Source organism: Pleurodeles waltl, chromosome 6, assembly GCF_031143425.1.
Source record: "Pleurodeles waltl isolate 20211129_DDA chromosome 6, aPleWal1.hap1.20221129, whole genome shotgun sequence".
In the NCBI taxonomy this organism is placed as follows: domain Eukaryota; kingdom Metazoa; phylum Chordata; class Amphibia; order Caudata; family Salamandridae; genus Pleurodeles; species Pleurodeles waltl.
The window spans coordinates 1,005,778,506-1,005,797,823 of NC_090445.1; the positions used below are offsets into that span (position 1 = coordinate 1,005,778,506).

The following is a 19,318-nucleotide window of genomic DNA, read 5'->3' on the forward strand; positions in this document are numbered from 1 at the left end:
ACCACAGCTCGCAAATGTGTGTGACCGAGTGAAGATAAACTGCGACCCAGGAGTAGACTCCATTCTTCTTGCTCTGTTGGCATTTGCATCCTCATGCATCTTCCCTTTGAGACTCTGATGCACATGCGCTCCCCATGCCTTAGGTAGCAGACAGAGACAGCAGCCTATAGCCTGCGGCGTTCAAGGGGGACTCATGACAAGGTTCTTTTTCAGCTTCCTGTTTCCTACAACACTCTTCCTTTTGCCTGTTTGGCACACAAATTCACTTGGGTCTGCATGGGTAAAAATCTCCCATGACCACCTCTGTGTTTTCCGCAATCTTGTCTTTGCCACCATCCGCCTGACTAGATGCCATGACATCAGAGATTTGTGTCTGATTGTTCAGAAGGGCGCGCTGACGCTGATTCAGTGGTTCTCTGTCACTCCTATTTAGTTATGGTTATTACTCCTTCTTAATACCGTATTCCATCTTGGTGTGGGAACAGCTGCTTAGAAACCCCTTGGGCAGCACCCAGATAGAAACTGCATTTCACAGAGGTATGTAAAATTAGGCTACACACGTAGTATATTCTTGAAATCGATAAAAAGGTATTTAAAATGAGAGAGCATTTTCGGTGCACAGGTGCCATATAACTGCGCATAGACTATACAGGTGACGCAAAAAGTTCTTTAGGCTGCATGCTGATCATGGCACAGTAACCTAGACTGGGAAAGTAACAGTTCACTGAAATAATGGTGGCTACATATTTACCAAGGTGAGTATAAAGAACAATAGTTCACTGAGGACTCATTCAAAACGAATGTATAATTTTATAATTCATAGTAAATGAGTTACTACAAGCAATTAATTACACCGTTACACTCGGAGAGGACGGCATTTGGGATGTGGGTTAAAGTGTGGGTATTATATTATTTCTGGCTACTCCCTTGCACTCAGACTAGAGATATTTGTATCTTTTCTTAGGTAAAGCTGTGAATTATTATGAGAATCGTTATATCCAGCATCCTCTATAAAGACGGTACTCATTAGTCTTTTGTATATAAACATATGTATTTATGTCAATAATATTAATTTCTGTATTGTGATCACCTTTTTCCTTGTACGTTTTTCCTATGTTTCTATGGCCATTCATATATATGATTTTCAATATTATTTTTCTTATTCTCCTACAGAGGGGCTAGGGGGCAGATGTAGCAAAGGGTTTTTCCCATTCTGTGTCAATGTTAAAATGTGTTCGTACATATGGCCCTAGTTTTTTAATGTGTGCTCAGAAATATTTTGCTTGTAATAATTTGGTTTACTGTGAAATAGAACATTTGATATTGTTGTTTTGAATGAGCAAACCTTACGCAAACTGTCCCTTTCCAGGAAGGTATTGATTTTGAGCAGAGTTTGCAGGCCAAGCCTTTCTAATGTCCACAGACTCCCAAAGTCAAACAGCGTAGCTAGCCCAGTCCTCATTACTTAGCTAAACCAATCATCTACAAATGTAATGGGCAGGGCTTTAAATACGTTGTGCGCCACTGGCAACTAAGCTTAACCAGGTGTGCCTCTGAATCTCCCTGTCTATCACATCAACTCTCTAATATCCCCACAAATTCTAAACTTTATTTTCTGGTGGATACGTCTAACTGCACATTTATCATCTTGTAAATCTCCCGAGTTGCCTGACTGGACCTGGGAAACTCCGGAAATAACTCCAGTGTGCCGACAGGTGGCTCCATCTGCCTTCTTGTGCTCCCTCCCACTACCATCAGTTGTCTCCTATTATGCGCACACCTGGCAGTGTGCAAACACTTAGCTTTTTACTCCCAAGCGTTCACTCCACGGAATGGGGAGATGTGCAGGTGGTTAAAAATGTGGGTTTGGAGTATCCACCAGAAAGTGTTATCAGTGGGTAGCACCCTGTTCCTCTGATGGAAGCTTCTAACCATAGGTTCCTCCACTTATGAATCAGCACCAGAGCAGTGCCCCTGTCAAATAGGTGGGTCTGAGGACTGAACTTTATGAGGAAGTCCTGCAGGCGCAAATGGTCAAAAAGAACCTTCCTCTAGACTTGCACATGAAGCAGTAGTGCCTGGAGAATGAATGGAGAGATGACATATGACTGCTTTGCATATACCAAACCCAAAATTTATGAGCTGGAATGGTGGTGGTGCTCTCGCTCTGTTGGAGTGAGCTCTAAGGTAATCAGCAGGTTGCCTCTTTGGCAGGGTATAACACAGTTGAAGTGGACAACCGTTCTTTGTGATGAAGCCAGTTTCTGGAACCCCATTCTTTCCTTCCCACTGGTAAATCAAATAAGGTTGATCATCAAAATGTTACTCTTTAGTGCTATCATTGTAGAAACTGAGGTCATCCCACAGTTCTAACCGTTTTTTTCGCTTCCGTTCCTTAGAGGGAATTATTGTCTTTGCAAGAGTACAAAAATATCAGTATTCACATTGGACACTATGTACACTGATATTCAGTAGGTGCATGTTTGTAAAACTTCTAAACCTATTTCATTTGGGCCGGAGTGAAAAAAGTGTGTAAAACTGCATGGGCAATCCTCAGGACGGAAGAATTAAAAAAACACGCGGAAAGCCATCACTAAAGATCGACAGGGACTGAGAGGAAGGTTGGAGCCTAGCTACGATATAGTAAGGTATGCACATAGCACATGTGCATGCCTGTTGTGTGCTTAGCTCGTTAAAGCCAGGCCCATTGGTTATGGCACTTCTTTTTTCTTATAGTAAACCTCATTTAGACAATTAAGACCTTTGAAGCCACGACCTCTTGGAATTTCCATGTAACCCGCTTTATGATTACTTTTCGTAGGACTACTTTGATATGCTTGTCAACGCTAAGTTCTTAAATAAAATTCAGTAGCAGGATTGTTGTTAGAGAACAAAGTTTATTCAGCTGAATGACATCTTGTGCACAAAAGCTACAGCGACGTCTAACACAAACTTTAAGCACAGATAGATATGCCCTCCGTCACAATCGACATTTACTTAACAGTTGGTTGTCAGGTAGGGTAAACAATTGTGTATTCATTAATTGTGTAACAACTCTCTCCTGGCACAACAGATAATATTAGCAAAACAGTGTGCTGTTCCCACTGCAGATTCAAGCTTGAGAAACATCTGTCCAGGCTGAGACCAGAACATCGAATCTCTCTCCCTCGTCTTCCCTCGCCACCAGTAGCTGAGCTCTGCAAAATACCATTTTAATTGTTAGTTGCTGAAGCCAGTGTGCAGTGTAGCAGCAATGTCTTCATATGATTTACAAAAGATTGAATCAATTAGGTCTCATATTTTTGGCCTAGGTGCTCATATGCTGACCTATGAAACCTTTAAACAGTATTAACTGATGATAGTCATTATAATCAGTGTCTCACAACCCAGTAAATATTGGGAAAGGAAAACTTTCTATCCACAACTAGAATGATACTACTGGATTCCATTTGATTAGTGTGTCATTTGTTATCGCACTGACCTACTGAGACATTTTTACCACTCTCTTTACACAGCTCACGTATTTATAGATTCGGACTACATCTTATTACTTGCCATTAGTATCGAGAATTCTTGACTCTGCACCCATTTTTCCTCATACAAATATCTATTTAAACATATATTTGTTAAACAGAACTATTTACTATTTTACAGTTGAGGTAACAAGCGTAAGCAATAAATTGATGAGAATAATACTGATGAGCTACTGGAAGTAAAGGAAATAACTTAAATATACAAAGCAAAAATATACAAACCTATTTAAACTTTCACCACATAAATACACCGTTGCTATAGTGGAGAGAGTAAGTTACCAATCATGTAAATCTAGAACATCTTCATAAATTCAATTAGTTCCAAATGATCCATCCCTTTTCATTTGTTTGAGCCAACACTTCCCTATTTATGTTAGCCTTACCACCTATTGGGGCCATTTATGAATATCCAATTTTCTGATACACTTCTAGGTTTTCAAAATAATCTTCCTGTTTCTGTCACCATTCATTTTTTGTCACCATTATTAGACAGTGTATATGTAGACCAGGGCAGTATATGTGAACAAGGAATAAGGTCTGATCTCTGGTGCTAACGGCATCAGAGCGTCTGGGAGGAGGATTGTAGACAGCTGGAGGAGAAGAGCAGCTGCCCTGTCTGCACAGGAGAGGTTGCTGAGGCACATAATCTGAGTGACCCAAATATCGACCGGAGGAAACTGGTGTATTTTTTTATCAACAATGATTTGATCATAATAGGATGTAGGCACACCACCCGGTTAGAGACCATGTATAGAGTGTGTGCCACGCTATCTTCTTCTTTGAGAATCCCAACTTAGTGAAGGTGCCAATCCAATGTTGTCTTGGAAATGGAACAGAAAAGAAGTGGTGGTGTAAAATTATAAGCTTCTACCACCTCAGGTAGAGGCTTATAATTTTATTTGGAGGAGGTGAAGTTGAATAAAGTGTTACTTGTAGAAATAATCTGTATTTCCAAGGCTCATACTGCCACCTGAGCTGCAGCTGTACAAAGAACTGTAATTGAAGCAGGGATGGAAGAGAGGTTGGTTATTTCCAGGTGCAGGGTACATCTGAGGATTTCTTGATACAACTTAACTCCAAATCGTCTATGCATCTGCACATTGCCAAGAAAGTTCAATTCACTGAGTTTTTTTACAGGGCCATAGTAATTTCTTTCTGCCTGGAAAAGTCATCTCATGTCAAGGATTAACACACTGTTCAAATAATGCTAACGTTGATACCAACATGATGCCAGGGAGATTGACCATAATGCTAAGAATGCAAAAAATATGCCAGAAATGGCATCCACTATGCTGTATAGAGGCACCACTATGACTGGATGTCCTGATAATGCCCATAATGTGACCGGAATGCCCAGAGACCCATATTATTAAAAGATTATAATGAGGTGTGCCCACAATATGCAAGGGCCACATTTGCTTCAATGGCTATCTCATAATTCCTTAGGTGGGTTAGGAAATGTCAAGAATCCATATATCATTCCGGCATCTGCTTATGAGAGGCAGTAGTCGGCGTCATGCAAAGAAAAGTTGCAGTATGTTGGAAACGCAGTTTTGCCAGGTGTGCTACGATAAGGCCAAGAAGAATCACTGTATACCAAGAGCTTCATTGTGTCTTTCACTAAAACAGGCTCTCACACAAACACCCTCCACCAATCACTTATAAAACATTACCCTCTGCTGGTGTCTTTGCACTGTTTAAACCAAACATGAGAACTTTACTGCTTTTTATTGGTCCGAGGGTGGAGTGCTTCAGCCACTATACAAAATGGGAAGATGCTAGGCCTGCTTATGTCTCAGGAGACAGCAAGCTTTAGCCTCAGCGAAAATGCGTAGGAGCGTAGACATCGGAATTGCCCAGTGTGGTGTATGCACATGCAGAGGTACTCTGCACCTACAGATTATCCATAACTCTGCTTTAATAAGATGGTTAAAAACTTGTGTTTATTGCCCCTGTACATACTATCCCTCCTCTTGCTTTGCTCTGAATAGATTGGAAAAAACCGCTTCAGGTTTGATCGGATTTAGTTAGAGTCCTTTAAAAGTCTGTCTGTAAAACTAATGTATCCTTTTGATTTTACTTTACAAGGATGATAAAACAACAACAGCAAACGAACCACCCTTTCAACAGAAACCTCTCCCTGTTCAAGAAACCCAGGACCCGGCCACTACCTGCAACACCCCAGCTTTAATGCTGCCTCAAAGCACAGCTTCTTACAGTGGTGATCAGGTATTACAACCAAACTTGGTTTCAACATGAAGTGATGCCAGCTAATAAAGTCTAACCTTAGGAGTGGATTGTGTTGGTACATTCACTCAGTAGTCCATCCTGCATGATTGTTGATGCCTGCTATGTGCTACATGCCACAGATGCTAAAATATTATTGTTATCTGCTTTTACCCCATATCACTACTCAACAACATCACACAAATGGAAAGATTGTGTGACAACATGTTTTCAGAAAAAAATAGTCCATTGTGTTATAAGTGGTTCTCTCGTAGGGGATTTCTATATATAGCCATAAGCACTGAATAGTCCCACCCATGTATGGGGACCCTGGAGCAGTTCTTTAATATATCTTAAGTGGAGATTTTCGCCTTTCTTCATGAAGGACTGTAAAGACACTTAAGAAAAAGACAGATAATGCAGCCTATATAGCTAGGTTACAATGGCCCAATTCTTTATCACGAAATCAAAAAATGGCCAATACATTAAAAATGTGTATTATTTAAGATGTTTTGAAAGAGTAAAGATCTCCTTCACGCACTATGATAGAGATGCAGGAAATCAGAGCAGTGTAGCTTTATAGGATGCCATTATATGTTCAATATAGAGGCTGTGTGTGCCTTTAAGAACTTAGGGACCACCAGTATCCAATCATGCCCAGATGGTGGCAGTTGCTTCAGTTCTTTTTTTTCCAGCTGCTGCTGACGCGACACTTAAGCTTTGAACTTGACCTTTTGTAGTTTTTTTTCCTCAAAGAGGTTTTGTCAGAAATAGGTGACAATACCTTTACTGAAATCTTTTTACTTTTCCTGTTATTTTTTGGCAGAAAACTGAGGCTTTTTTTTTTGTCAAATAAAATTCCTTCATTGTTTGATAAGTGTCCTCGCTGTGGCAGGAAAAAAGGCAAAACAGACCCTCATGAGGTCTGTATCATCTGCCTACCTTCCTCTCATCTTCCTGACACCTGTGGCATCTGCAGGAAGTTTTTCAGGCGCACGCTGTGCAACAGAAAGATTTGCCTTCAAGGAAGAGAAGAGAGATGTCGCCAGCAAACACAGCCTACCAGTGGGACTTCAGAGCGAGGGGAAGGTCATTCTTTCACCCGGGCCCTTACTTCAGCTTCCAGTGGACGTAGAAGGTCTGAGAAACATGTTCCAAGCCAGAGAAGATATCGACTTTGAGGCCAGAGAGGATCGAGGTCGAGACAAGTTACGGCGTTAACTTGTTTGCCGTCAAGGGCTGGTTCACTGTCCAGGAAACGATGGCACTCACCGTCAACGCGACTTCAGTCGACATCGATGGATTATATGCCATTGGTGCTTCACCAGCATACCACGTCGAGACATGCCTCATCCACTGCCTCGCCGTCGAGACGGCATGCATGGTCAACATCGAGCACTCCAGCTCCCAGGCCTTGAACTTGCTCCTGATCACGCCACCATTCTCGTCATGGACTTCACACACTGGGGCGCTCATCATCATCACAGTTCTTCCCATAGGACAAGGTCAGGCTCCTATCGACGGCATAAAGATCATTCCTCTTCCTCTACAAGAGATGATTCACCAACTTTTCAGACTAACCACCGCATCGTGTCTTTCCGGTTGAGGACATTACTTTCCTTCCAAGAGGTGCTAGTCCATGGGGCTGCAAAACAGTTTACTAATGTCGGTACCCACACCATCCACATCGGTAACCTTTGAGACGCTGCATCAGCGTACAGCTTCCCAACACTTTGCTCCCACCAGTCTCCATTATCCTCGAACCGGCCATGGATTTGTTCCTAACTCCAGTAATGGCTAAGCCTGCTCCATCCAGGCTTAAAAAAAAAAAAAAAACGGCCTCCGGATCAAGACCCATTATTTTTGCAATGATCCTCCACATGCCTCTGTCGTTATTTTGACTTCCAAAAAAGTCCATTCCACCTCTCCATCATCCTCTTCTCCTCCAGATAAGGAGAGTAAAAAATTGGACTCAGTAATACAGCGGCCACTTCAATGAAGGCAGCCAGTGCTACGGCCCTCTTAGGCAGGTAGGACTGAGCCCTTTGGAATTCAATCCAACAGTTTGCTGACCACCTGCCTAATGACAAAAAGGAAGACTTCTTGGAGATCGTCCATGAGGGGGCAATTGTATCTAATCAGATTATAAGTGGAGCTGCGGATTCTTCCCTCCTTGCCGCACATTGCTACTTTCACTGAGTCACCTTGCCGAGGCATGCTTGGCTCCATCTAGCATCTCCAAAACTGGAAGCGCAACACTGTATCCAAATTTTGCCATTCTGAGGATCCACACTATTTGGCAACCATGCTGATGATAAGGTGGCAAGAATGAAAACTGAAATGGACACATTAAAAGCTGTGGGTCTAGAGAAACCCAGGGAACAGCGCAGATCGTTCCGACCCTGCCAACGTCGGTTTTACTCACAGAGTTCAAACCCCTTGTTGGCTTCCAAGTACATCTCCGCAACAGCACCAGAGATCCTACCACCCACAGCGCAAGCAGACAAGAGGTCACTGCCCAACAACCAACCCAGGGTGGTAAACAAACATCAGCCACAAAACCGTGAGTCCTCCCTTCCCCCTCTTCTGTTATCCACGTTATCCAGGAAGAGTTATCCTGAAGAGTGGCAATGCATCACAACAGACGCTTGGGTTTGGAATATTGTGAAGAATGGATACTCTCTCAGGTTTACCACCCCACCACTGCCCATTCCACCAAAGCCGTCCACTTCCCATCTCGAATATTTCAGGACAGAAGTCAACATTTTATTAGAAAAGAAGGTGGTGGAAGCGTTCCCCACAATCGGAGGGGCACAGGCACTTACTACAGGTATTTCCTAGTACCAAAGAAAGACAAACACAAATTCAGACCCATTTTCAATCACAAAGTCACCAACAAGTGTATTCGGAAAGAGAAGTTCAGGATGCTAGTTTTACATTAGATATAGCCGAACTTCATCACGGAGATTGGCTTTGCTCCATTGACCTTCACGGTGCCTACTTCCACATTCCCATCACCAGGAAGCATTGGAAGTTTCTCAGATTTCTTGTGGGGCACGATAATTACCAGTACAGAGTACTACCATTTGGTCTCGAGTCATCACCCAAAACATTCTCCAGGTGCATGGCTGTGGTGGCAGCCCATCTAAGAAAACAATGAATCTTCGTCTACCCCTATCCAGGCGACTGGCTCATAAGGACCTCCACTTCTCATGAAGCCCAACTGCATTTCAATTGGACTTGCAAGCTTCATCATCGGTTGGGTCTTCACGTCACCTTCAAGTCCACGTCAGCACCAGTACAGATGCATTACTTAGGGGCCTCCATTGACACCATTCACGCAGTGGTGTGACCTTCGCAGGAACAACGCTTATCGATCCTTCAGAAACCTCAGACTCCCAGGAGGGTGTCTCATCCAAGAGCAGTTTCATCTCTCGGATCAATGGCCCCTTGTATCTTTCTCACTCCCAATATTCACCTCCACATGCAGCCTCTCCAGGAGTGCCTAGGGGACCAGTGGGACCAGCTGACAGGCAACTGGGAAGACAAAATCACACTATCCTAATATTTGATGCTGTCTCTCAAGTGGTGGTGTTCTTCAAGCAACCTCCTCCAATGGATGTCATTTCACCAACAGGTCCATTCTCAAACCATTATGACGGAGGCATCATTGCTCGGATGGGGAGCCCACATGAATCATCTACAAATACAAGGCTCATGGTCTCAGAAAGAGATGACATACCATATCAGTTTCCTCAAACTTAGCGCAATTCATCTCGCAATTCATTTGGCGCTCAAGGCCTTAAACCCATCATTCACCACCGACACCCTACTAGACGGACAATACAACCACCATGTACTACCTGAACGAGCAAGGGGGTAGCAGGTCCAGAGCCTTGTCACTAGGGGCCCGGATAATTTGGAAATGGCTTTTGGCCATGAACCTGATGGTAACGTCAGCTCGCATCTCAGGCGTACAGAATGTTTAAGCAGGCACTCTCAGCAGAGCTCTCAACAAAAACCTTTCGAGTGGGTTTTGCACGAAGAAGTTGTTCAAAGAATCTCCCGCTTGTGGGACACCCCTTCTATCAACCTCTTTGCCACAGTGGAAACAGAAAATGCTGGAACTTCGCCTCCAGGTACTCCCAACCAGAGACACTGGGGAATGCATTGTGGATCGACTGGTCAGGCAAATTTATTAATACCGATCCTCTGATCCCAGCAGTCCTGATCAAGCTGTTCCACTCCAAAGCCAAGATGAACCTAATTGGCCTTCTTCACCGGTCACAGCATCCACATCTCAAGCTGCATGCAGGCCAGACCTACTAACGAAATTTGGAGGACAGATGGTACACGCCAATCTTTCCTCCTTGAATTTGGCGGCATGGTTCCTGAGCTAGTGCAGTATGGACACTTGAACTTGCCACAGGACTGCATGGAGATCCTCGAGGAGGCTAAGTAGCCTTCCACTAGCTCTGCTTACACCTTCAAATGAAAGAGATTTTGCATCTAGTGTTCCTCTAACAATGTGGACCAGACTACTTTCCAGGAGGATGTGATTCCTACCATACCTTCTTCACTTGACTAAATCTGGCGTACAATTCGCTTCCATAAAAGTTTATCTGGCAGCTCTTACTGCCTACAGGAAATGTCCGTCACAAACCTCTTTTTTCTAAATCCCTGTCATAAAAGGATTTCTTAGAGGGTTTGAAGAAGGTTTTCCCTACCTTCAAGCGTCCCTTGCCTCCCTATATAGTGCTTTCTCACCTTATGCGGGATCCCTTGGAACCCACCCACAAAGCTTCCCTAGAACACCTTACATGGAAAACAGATTTCCTGGCAGCGATAACATCATCTTGCCGGGTGAGCGAGGTACGAGCACTATGTTCTCATGAACCATACACTGCCTTTCATTTTTAGCAAAGTGATTATGAGAACTGATCCGAAATTCCTTCCTAAAGTAGTGTCAGACTTCCATTTCAATCACACTATCTCATTGGCTACATTCTTTCAGAATCCCTCTACTCCAGCAGAAAGAACTCTCCATTCACTGGATGTTAGGAGGGTTCTGAAGTTTTATCCTAATAAGACAAGGGATGTCCACCAGATAGACCAATTGTTTATTAACTATGGTCCAGTCCGCAAGGGATTAGCTGCCTCCAAACAATCCATTTCCAGATAGATAGTTTCATGTATTTTGTTGTACTACCAAAAAGCTCATAAATCACTAGCAGCTAAACCTAAGGCACACCCTACTAGGGGGAAAAGCATCTACTGCTGTTCTACTATGCAATATCCCGATTCAGAAATTTGCAAAGCAGCTACCTGGAAATCAGTACATACTTTCACCAAACACTACTGCCTAGACTCTGATGCTAGAGCAGATGCTCAAGTAGGGCAGCCTTTCCTCAGAAATCTGTTTAAACTGTAAGTCATCCTTTGTCTCCTCCACTGCAATATATGGGGATGGACTTGCTGCTCTATTCAGTGCTTATGACCTTACATGGAAATCCCCTACGAGAGCAGAAATAGTTTCTTACCTGTATCTCCTGTTCTCTTGTCTGAGAAATTCCATGAGAAGTCATAAGCAACGGAGGGTTGAATGGACAGAGGTATCCTTGCAATCTTTATATGTCCCATATGGCCTTCAAAAAGAACTGAAGCAACTGCCACCAGCTGGGCATGATGGGTGGTCCCTAGGTTATTAAAGGCACAGCCTCTATTTTAGACATATAATGGCATTCTATGAGGCTACTTTGCCCTGCTCTCCTTCACCTCTGTCTTAAAAAGGGGGTTGTGAAGGAGAATTATGCTGTTTCAAAACATCTTAAATTATACTAATTTGTAATGTATTGGCCGTTTTTTGATTTCATGATTAAGAATTGGGCCATTGTAGCATAGATATATAGGCTGCATTATCTTTTCTTAAGTGTTTTTGCAGGCCTTTATGGAGATAGGCACAAATCTCCACTTAAGAAGATATATTAAAGAACTGTGCCTGGGTCCCAGCACGGGGCGGGACTATTCAGTGCTTATGACTTATCATGAAAATTCCCCTAAAAGAGAACAGGAGTTACAGATGAGAAACTATTACTTCTTTATTTCCTACACCTCAAAACCGCTAGATAAGCTTGCTGTCCCATCTAATTTTGGGATGCTTGTTAAACCCATGTTTGGAAAAATAAGCAGATAAATATAATTATGCTATGCTAAAAGGCCATTTGTTGTTTTAATAGAATTCTTTACATTATATTTTCATCTCTTAATTGAAAACTATATTTGTTTTATTATTCATCATCAGACGTTCCCCCAGATCAAGCGAGAGAAAGGCAGAAGAGGAAGAGAGAAGGAGATAGTTGAAAATAGGAAAGTTGGGACAACAGGAGAAAGCAGGGTAGAAAAGAATTTGCAAGAGTGAGACAGAGGCAAAGTGTAGGGTGGTGAAAGAACGAGAGATAATGTGGAATCAAGACCAGCAGCCAGTGATTTTGATATATATGCATAGGGCTTTGCTGCTGTTAAAGTTTTGGGATTTGCCAATTACGAGTCTTACGTGGGATTACATTGCCTACTGTTAGATTTGCTGATGTCTGGAAGGTCACAAGCACAGATGGTGGACATTTGGTTGCTTGCTTTCTCTATACACCATCTATATAGCTGTGGCAGCTTATAGATCTCTGATCAATTGCATTCCTTCTGTATTTGTTTGCATGCAACACAAGTTTATGGCGAAGCAACATGTTCTGGAGATGGCTACAGTTTCATGGCTGTGCCCATTTCCTTCCCTGTTTCTACCACTCTTTCTACTCCTGTCATTGTTTTCATTGGTATTATAATCAGAACCTTTTGCTTGGAGAAGACAAAGTGAGGCTTTGGTATTCCCCCCACTCGAGCTTCATGCACGATTTAGTGGCCCCATCAAACTTAGTGTATTCAGTATGACACATCATAGGCCATCACAGGTGATCCTGGCTTCGGGGGCGCCATTGATGATATTCTATATGTCATGTGATTTACTAGTGACAGTTCAGGGGCCTTCAGATCTGAAAATTCATGGTTTCACCTTTACTGTTTCATCCACCATCACTTCCAGTTTGTTGTCCGCAAACTTCACATTGCCCACACTTCCATTGGCACTTCTTCACACTTTGATGCCTGCTTGTGTGGCAAGGCCTTTTCAAATTCTGATTGCTGTAATTTTATTGTTCCCCACAAAGTTATTGCCAGGGGTATGATGTCATGACAGTAGAGTGTATTTGCGCTTACTCCAATATTGGAACTTTCATAGATTCACATCCTTGAATCGTTCTGCGTCATTGAGATGGGAGTCCCCACTACAAAGTAGTGTTAAGATAGATCTAAACCTAAAGCCCCTAGGCCCATCAGTTTAGTGTTCTATCAGAGTCATTTTGAAAAAAAGACTAAAGTTGAGAGTCTGCCATTCAGGTGACACCACCCTCTAGAACCCTCCTGAGAAAAGCGCCAGTCCCTCAGATTTTCTACTGCTAGGGAGTCTCCTCTGAGCTCTGCTCAGCTTTTCTCTATTTTTGAAATTTGAGAAGACATTATTCACATTTTTCAATTATTCTAAAGGTTATACCTTTAGGATTTACAACAGCACCTTAACAGACAGCTGACATCATGTCTGACAAGGAAAAGAAGAGTCTCTTCAGACCCGGTGAAATTTGTGGTAAAAAGAGATTACACTCTATGGACCCACACCACAATTGTATTTACTGCCTCTCCCGGATCATTTAGCAAAGGACTGCAAGGTATGTCGTAAATTTTCCACAAAAACCTTAAAAGACAGGGATGGAAGGCTGCTTATTTGGTTGCAAAAACTTAAATCCAGAAAACACCCAGTTTCGGACTCTGATAGTGAGGAATCCTCCTCATCTTTCAGGAGATCTCAAAAGAGGGACAGATCACCAAGTACTAGATCTTCCTCAGAACAGCCTAAAAAAGCCTACAAAAAGACCACCTCTGGGTCTTACCACGGCCGCAGCCCTGATACATCTCCTCAGAGATACACCTCTCACTCATCTAAAGAGAGAAAGGAACGTCCTACATCTTCTGAAAGCGCTAAAAAAAATCAACCTGTGAGCCTCCTACACTACATGTCAAGGTAACACATACCTTCAAGAAACCTTCCTCAGCTCCACCTGTTGACAAGCTGTCTACGATAACTCCACCGGCGACGTCAACTTCCCTATTGACGAGCCCGACAACGACTTTACCACCGTCAATGACAGCGCCACGAGTACTCCACTGTTGATGAGAGCATTGTTGTCAACCAAGACCTACGCAACTCCATCGTTGACGAAGCGGACGGTAACTATTTGCTTGCAGTCCAAGTCTACCTCATTTCCGACGACATTGGCATCGGCCACTAAGCCGTCGACAGTAAAGAGCTATCCATCATGGTTGACGAAAGGTACTACAGGTTATGCTAGGAAATTACAGAAAGAGATTCCCACCCACCAAAGAAGCGGCACCTCAGCCAACCAAACCTCTTTGAACCCCAGCACCTCAACCAACCACCGTGCTCCATAGGCCTACATCCTTACCTCTAACGACAGTTCATACACCAGCAACAGCTTTGCTCCTTGGCACAGACACCTTAGATGAGGAGCATGAGGAAGGTGAACTACAGGATGATCATACGGAATAAGACTACGTAATTCACTCTCCATCATCTCCCTTGCCTATTAAAGTGGATTCGCCTCCTGAGGATATCGGGGGCTTTCATAATTTACTAGCAAGAGCTGCCAAAAGAATTGCACTTCCGATGCCATCCAAACAAGGAGATTGTTTTTTAAATGACTTTAAAGAACCATTTCAAAAGAGTGTGCGCTCCATACCTATGGTTAATCATATTCGGGCCGAAGGTTTGAAAGTCATGCAAAATTCAGTGATAGTCACCACTGTGCTTACGTGCCTTGATAAGAAATTTAAAGCCCCGGAAGATGCTCCAGCCTTCCTAACTGGCCATCCACACCCAGATTCAGTTATCGCTCAAGCTGCCCAAAAAAGGTCCAAAAACACCTCCACCCTAATTTCACCGCATCCAGATACGGAGGGGAGAGGGTTAGACAATTTTGACAAGCACTTTTCATCAATGTCAAGTCTAACTGTCAGGGCGGCTAACTCTCTAGCGGTACTAGGTGTAGGATAATACCCTCTTTTTGGCATGGTTACCCACGCTTTTTGCCTGCTGTCAGTATGCTTTGACTGTTTTCACTAGGATCCTGCTAACCAGGACCCCAGTGATTGTGCTCTCTCCCTCTAAATTTCGTTGCCTAGGACTTCACACACCCCACAGTTGGCATACTGGTGCCCCCTGATAAGTCCCTCGTATATGATACTTAGGTACCCAGGGCATTGGGGCACCAGGGGATCCCCAGGGGCTGCAGCATGTATTGTGCCACCCATGGGAGCCAATGCAAAATGTGTCTGCAGGCCTGCCATTGCAGCCTGCGTGAAAAGGTGCATGCACTCTTTCACACCAGGTCACTCCACTAAATCACTGTAAATCACCCCTATGGTAGGCCCTCCTAGCCCAGAGGGCGCAAAACTAGGAGAGCTGTGTGTGTGTGTGTGTGTGAGGGTGCAAAACTGGACAAAGGAAAGGGGGTTGAACCCCTCCCCTGTCCATCACCACCCCAAGGGTGGTGCCTAGAGCTCCTCCAGGTGGCCGCTGGATTCTGCCTTCTTGAAACCAAGATGTTCAGAGGCCCCTGGGAGCATCTGAGGGGCCAGGTCAGTCAGGTGACGTCACAGCCCCCTCCTGATAGGCGGTCACCCTGCTAGGTGACCAAACCCCCTTCCTGGGCTATTTAGGGTCTCCCTTTTGGGTGGGTCCTTGAGATCCTCAGATTCGATGTTCAAGATTCCAACAGGACTCCTCTGCACCGTTTACTTCATATTCTGGCGACCGGGACTGCAACTGGACCCTCCAGGAACCGAAAATCTGCAACGCTAACGATGACTCTGCTTTGCAACATTGTTTCCCCGGCTCCTTCCAGACATTGCAACATTTCCCTGGCTGTGCATCCACAGAGGGCGACGAGTCTTTAGACTGCATAAGAAGCAAGAAGTAATCTCCCTTGGAGTGAAGGAGACACTCTCCTGCATCCGCAGGCACCAACTGCAGCGGCGACCGGTCACGTGGATCCTCTCTCCTTCAGAACTGCGTGGATTCTGCATCAGAGGTGGAGGTCTGGAGTAGTCCCCTTGGTCCTCTCTACCAGCTGTCCAACTTGAGAGACGGTAAGCCCTTGCCTCTCCTTGCAGGACAGTACCACTGTGCACCGCAACTCTTGCAGCTACCAAGGCTTGTTGGCTCTTCCTCCAAGTGATCTTCAGGCTTCGTGTAGCCCCGGCCTTCAGTACTCTTCCTTGCAAAGCACAGTCTGCTGCCTGCTGCTCCAGCAAGGTGGGACTCCTCTCCATGTGTGCTGAGTGGACCTCACTGCGAGTCCTATGTCTGTTGCCTGTGAGTTGCCTGTGGGGACTGCATCCTCGTCTTCCAACTCTCCTCACTGCTGAGGGTCACCTGGGACTCGCCTCCTTTTGTTGAGTCCCCCTGGACCTTCTTGGTCCCTGGCAGCTCTGCAACTCTTCATCTGCAACTCTTACCTTTGCCAAGACTTGTTGGTGGTTTTTCTACACCACTGACTGACTGCAACTCTTCTTCCGACGTGGGACATTATCTGCATCACTTCTGGAACTCTTATCCTGCTCCTGTGCTGCACAGCTGACTCCTTGTCTTCACCGTAGACCTGGTCCTGCATCTACGGAAGGGTGGGTAGTGGCGCTTGCCCCAACTGGACACTCCAACTCGAACTGGGCTTGTTCCCCTTCCTTTGCAGGTCCTCCTCTGTCAGGATCCACCTTTTGTTGCATCCAGTCTTTCTTGGGTCTTGCGCAGTCCTTTTCCAAAGGTTACCTGTGGGTTTGGGGAAAAACCTGGTACTTACCTCTTCTCTCCTGGGTGCTGGGGGGCACCCTAGTACTTACCCTTTGGGGTTCCTAGTTCCTCCAGCTCCTCCTTGGTTGTGGAACTGCCTTTCACATTACCCTTACTTAGTATATGGTTTGCCCCCCCTCACAATTTTGTATAGTTTTACTGTTTGCTATTGATTTCTATGCTAATCACTGACTTCTAATGTGGTATAATAGTGTGTTTACTCACCTCCTAGTGGAGTATTGCCTATGCAGTATATTAGTATTTGTGTTACCATAATAAAGTACCTTTATTTTTGTAACATTGTGTTTTTTTCCATGTGTGTAAGTGCTGTGTGACTGTAGGGGTATTGCATAAGCGTTGCATGTCTCCTAGATAAATATTGGCTGCTCATCCACAGCTACCTCTAGAGAGCTCTGGCTTCCTAGACACTGCCTACACTTCACCAATAGGGGTACCTGGACCTGGTATAAGGTGATAACACCATAGGTGCTTACCACACACCAGGCCAGCTTCCTACACTGACATTGCCCCATACATTGATCAGCTACCAGAGGAAACCAAACAGGAAGCAAGAAAGGTCTTGCAAGTAGGAGAAAGGACATCGGCAGAAATGATCGACTGCACAATGGGTATTGCTACCACCATATTTCGACAGCATGCTGTGGCCACAGTGCTTAGGATGCAGACCTGGTTAAAGGGACGTCCTTTCGCCTGGAGGTGCAGAATAAGATCTTAGATCTGCCCTTTGATGGACAAGCTTTGTTTGGGAAACATGTGGATGAAGTCCTTCAGGCAGTTAAAACCGATACAGAGACAGCCAAATCACTGGGTACCCTACAATTCAGAAAGTCTTCCTTTCATGGTACCAGAGAACGTGTGATGCCTTCATATGGGGGAGGCTATCAACAGTACAGATACCCTTCGTACACATCCACCTCACAACAATTTTGTCCCTAGTACAGTCAGACAACCTTCACAAGTGGAATACTTCAGACCTGGCCCTAGGGGATGACAGGCTCGTCAAGGAAAAGAATCGGCTCGTCGACAGTGATCTCCCCAAGACTCTGGTTACCCCTTCCCTTCACTTTTCAGAATAGGGGGCAAGATAGCTTTATTTTACTCCACCCATGGTCAGAGTTCTGACTTGATGGACTGAGAAGGAAAATCTATCAATCGGCCTCTCCTTCCTACCTCAACCATCTCTGATGCCTCACTAGGAGGATGGGGAGAATTCCTACAAGACCTACAGTTCAGCGGCAAGTAGCAAACACCTCTTCGGAGTTTACATATCAACTTCCTAGAGCTAAAAGCAGTTCATATAGCCTTTCAAGCTTTCCTTCCCAGAATTGCCAACTCAGAGGTCTTGATTAGAACAGACAGTATCTCCACAGTGCCTTACCTCAACAAGCAGGGGGTACAAGGTCCCTTCTGCCGAGAAGCACAAGAGATCAGGAAATGAGCCTTAGTGCATGGGGTGCATCTTCAAGCAGAACACATCCCAGGGAAGCAAAACGAGATAGCGGGCGCTCTAAGCAGATTAAAATCAGTCTGTCATGAGTGGGAGCTGGATCAGCAGATAGTAGACCACATATTCACTCAGTGGAAGAAACCCAATCTCGACCTCTTTGCCAGCCCTTCAAACACCAATTGCCGATTCTACGCAAGCTGGCTTCACCATCAGAGGTCATGGGGAAATGCATTTTCAATGCCAGGGTGCGGAATCTATGCTTATGCCTTTCTACCCATTCCCCTGTTACCAATGGTTCTCACCAAGATGAAAATCTAACCCTGCACACAGATCTTAATAGCTCCAACGTGGCCTCACCAACACTGGTATACAGAGCTTCTCCTTTTATCAGTGAAACCTCACATCCCCTTGAAGATCTATCCTTATCTCCTGACCATGAACAAGGGTCAAATTTTGAAACCGGAATCCCTGCACTTATCAGCATGGCTCATGAGCACAAAGAGCTTGCACATCCAAACATCGCTCCAGAATGTAAACTCTCTCCAGGGCCAGAGCTTCCAACACTAATAAAACTTAGGGAGTCATTCTGACCCTGGCGGCCGGTGACCGCCAGGGTCACCGACCACGGGAGCACCGCCAACAGGCTGGCGGTGCTCCCAAGGGCATTCTGACCGCGGCGGTTCAGCCGCGGTCAGAAAGGGTAAACCGGCGGTCTCCCGCCGGTTTACCGCTGCCCCATTGAATCCTCCATGGCGGTGGAGCGCGCTCCGCCGCCATGGGGATTCAGACACCCCCTACCCCCATGGGAAACCCGCCATGAACAGGATGGCGGTAGGGGGTGCCGCGGGGCCCCTGCTGCAGGGGCCCCCGTAAGAGGGCCCCACAAAGTATTTCAGTGTCTGCTTTGCAGACACTGAAATACGCGACGGGTGCAACTGCACCCGTCGCACCCCTGCAGCTACGCCGGCTCAATTCTGAGCCGGCGTCCTCGTTGCAGGGGCATTTCCGCTGGGCCGGCGGGCGCTCTTTTGGAGAGCGCCCGCCGGCCCAGCGGAAATGTTTGAATGGCCGCCGCGGTCTTTTGACCGCGGTGCGGTCATTTGTCGGCGGTACCTTGGCGGA

At 45.1% G+C, this 19,318-nt stretch overlaps 1 protein-coding gene across 8 annotated transcripts in view; it reads left to right on the top strand.

The window, feature by feature from the left end:
• The window catches only part of TNFRSF14 (TNF receptor superfamily member 14), a 465,083-nt gene that overhangs the window by 426,130 nt on the left and 19,635 nt on the right, over positions 1–19,318 (top strand). For 6 of the 8 annotated variants that reach the window (XM_069239910.1, XM_069239915.1, XM_069239911.1 and 3 more), the window contains one exon: positions 5,622–5,762. In XM_069239910.1, the coding sequence (XP_069096011.1) occupies positions 5,622–5,762 (141 nt within the window). Of the gene's footprint in view, positions 1–5,621; positions 5,763–19,318 lie in introns of those variants that run through there. The other 2 variants (XR_011204948.1, XM_069239916.1) reach the window with 2 other exon arrangements.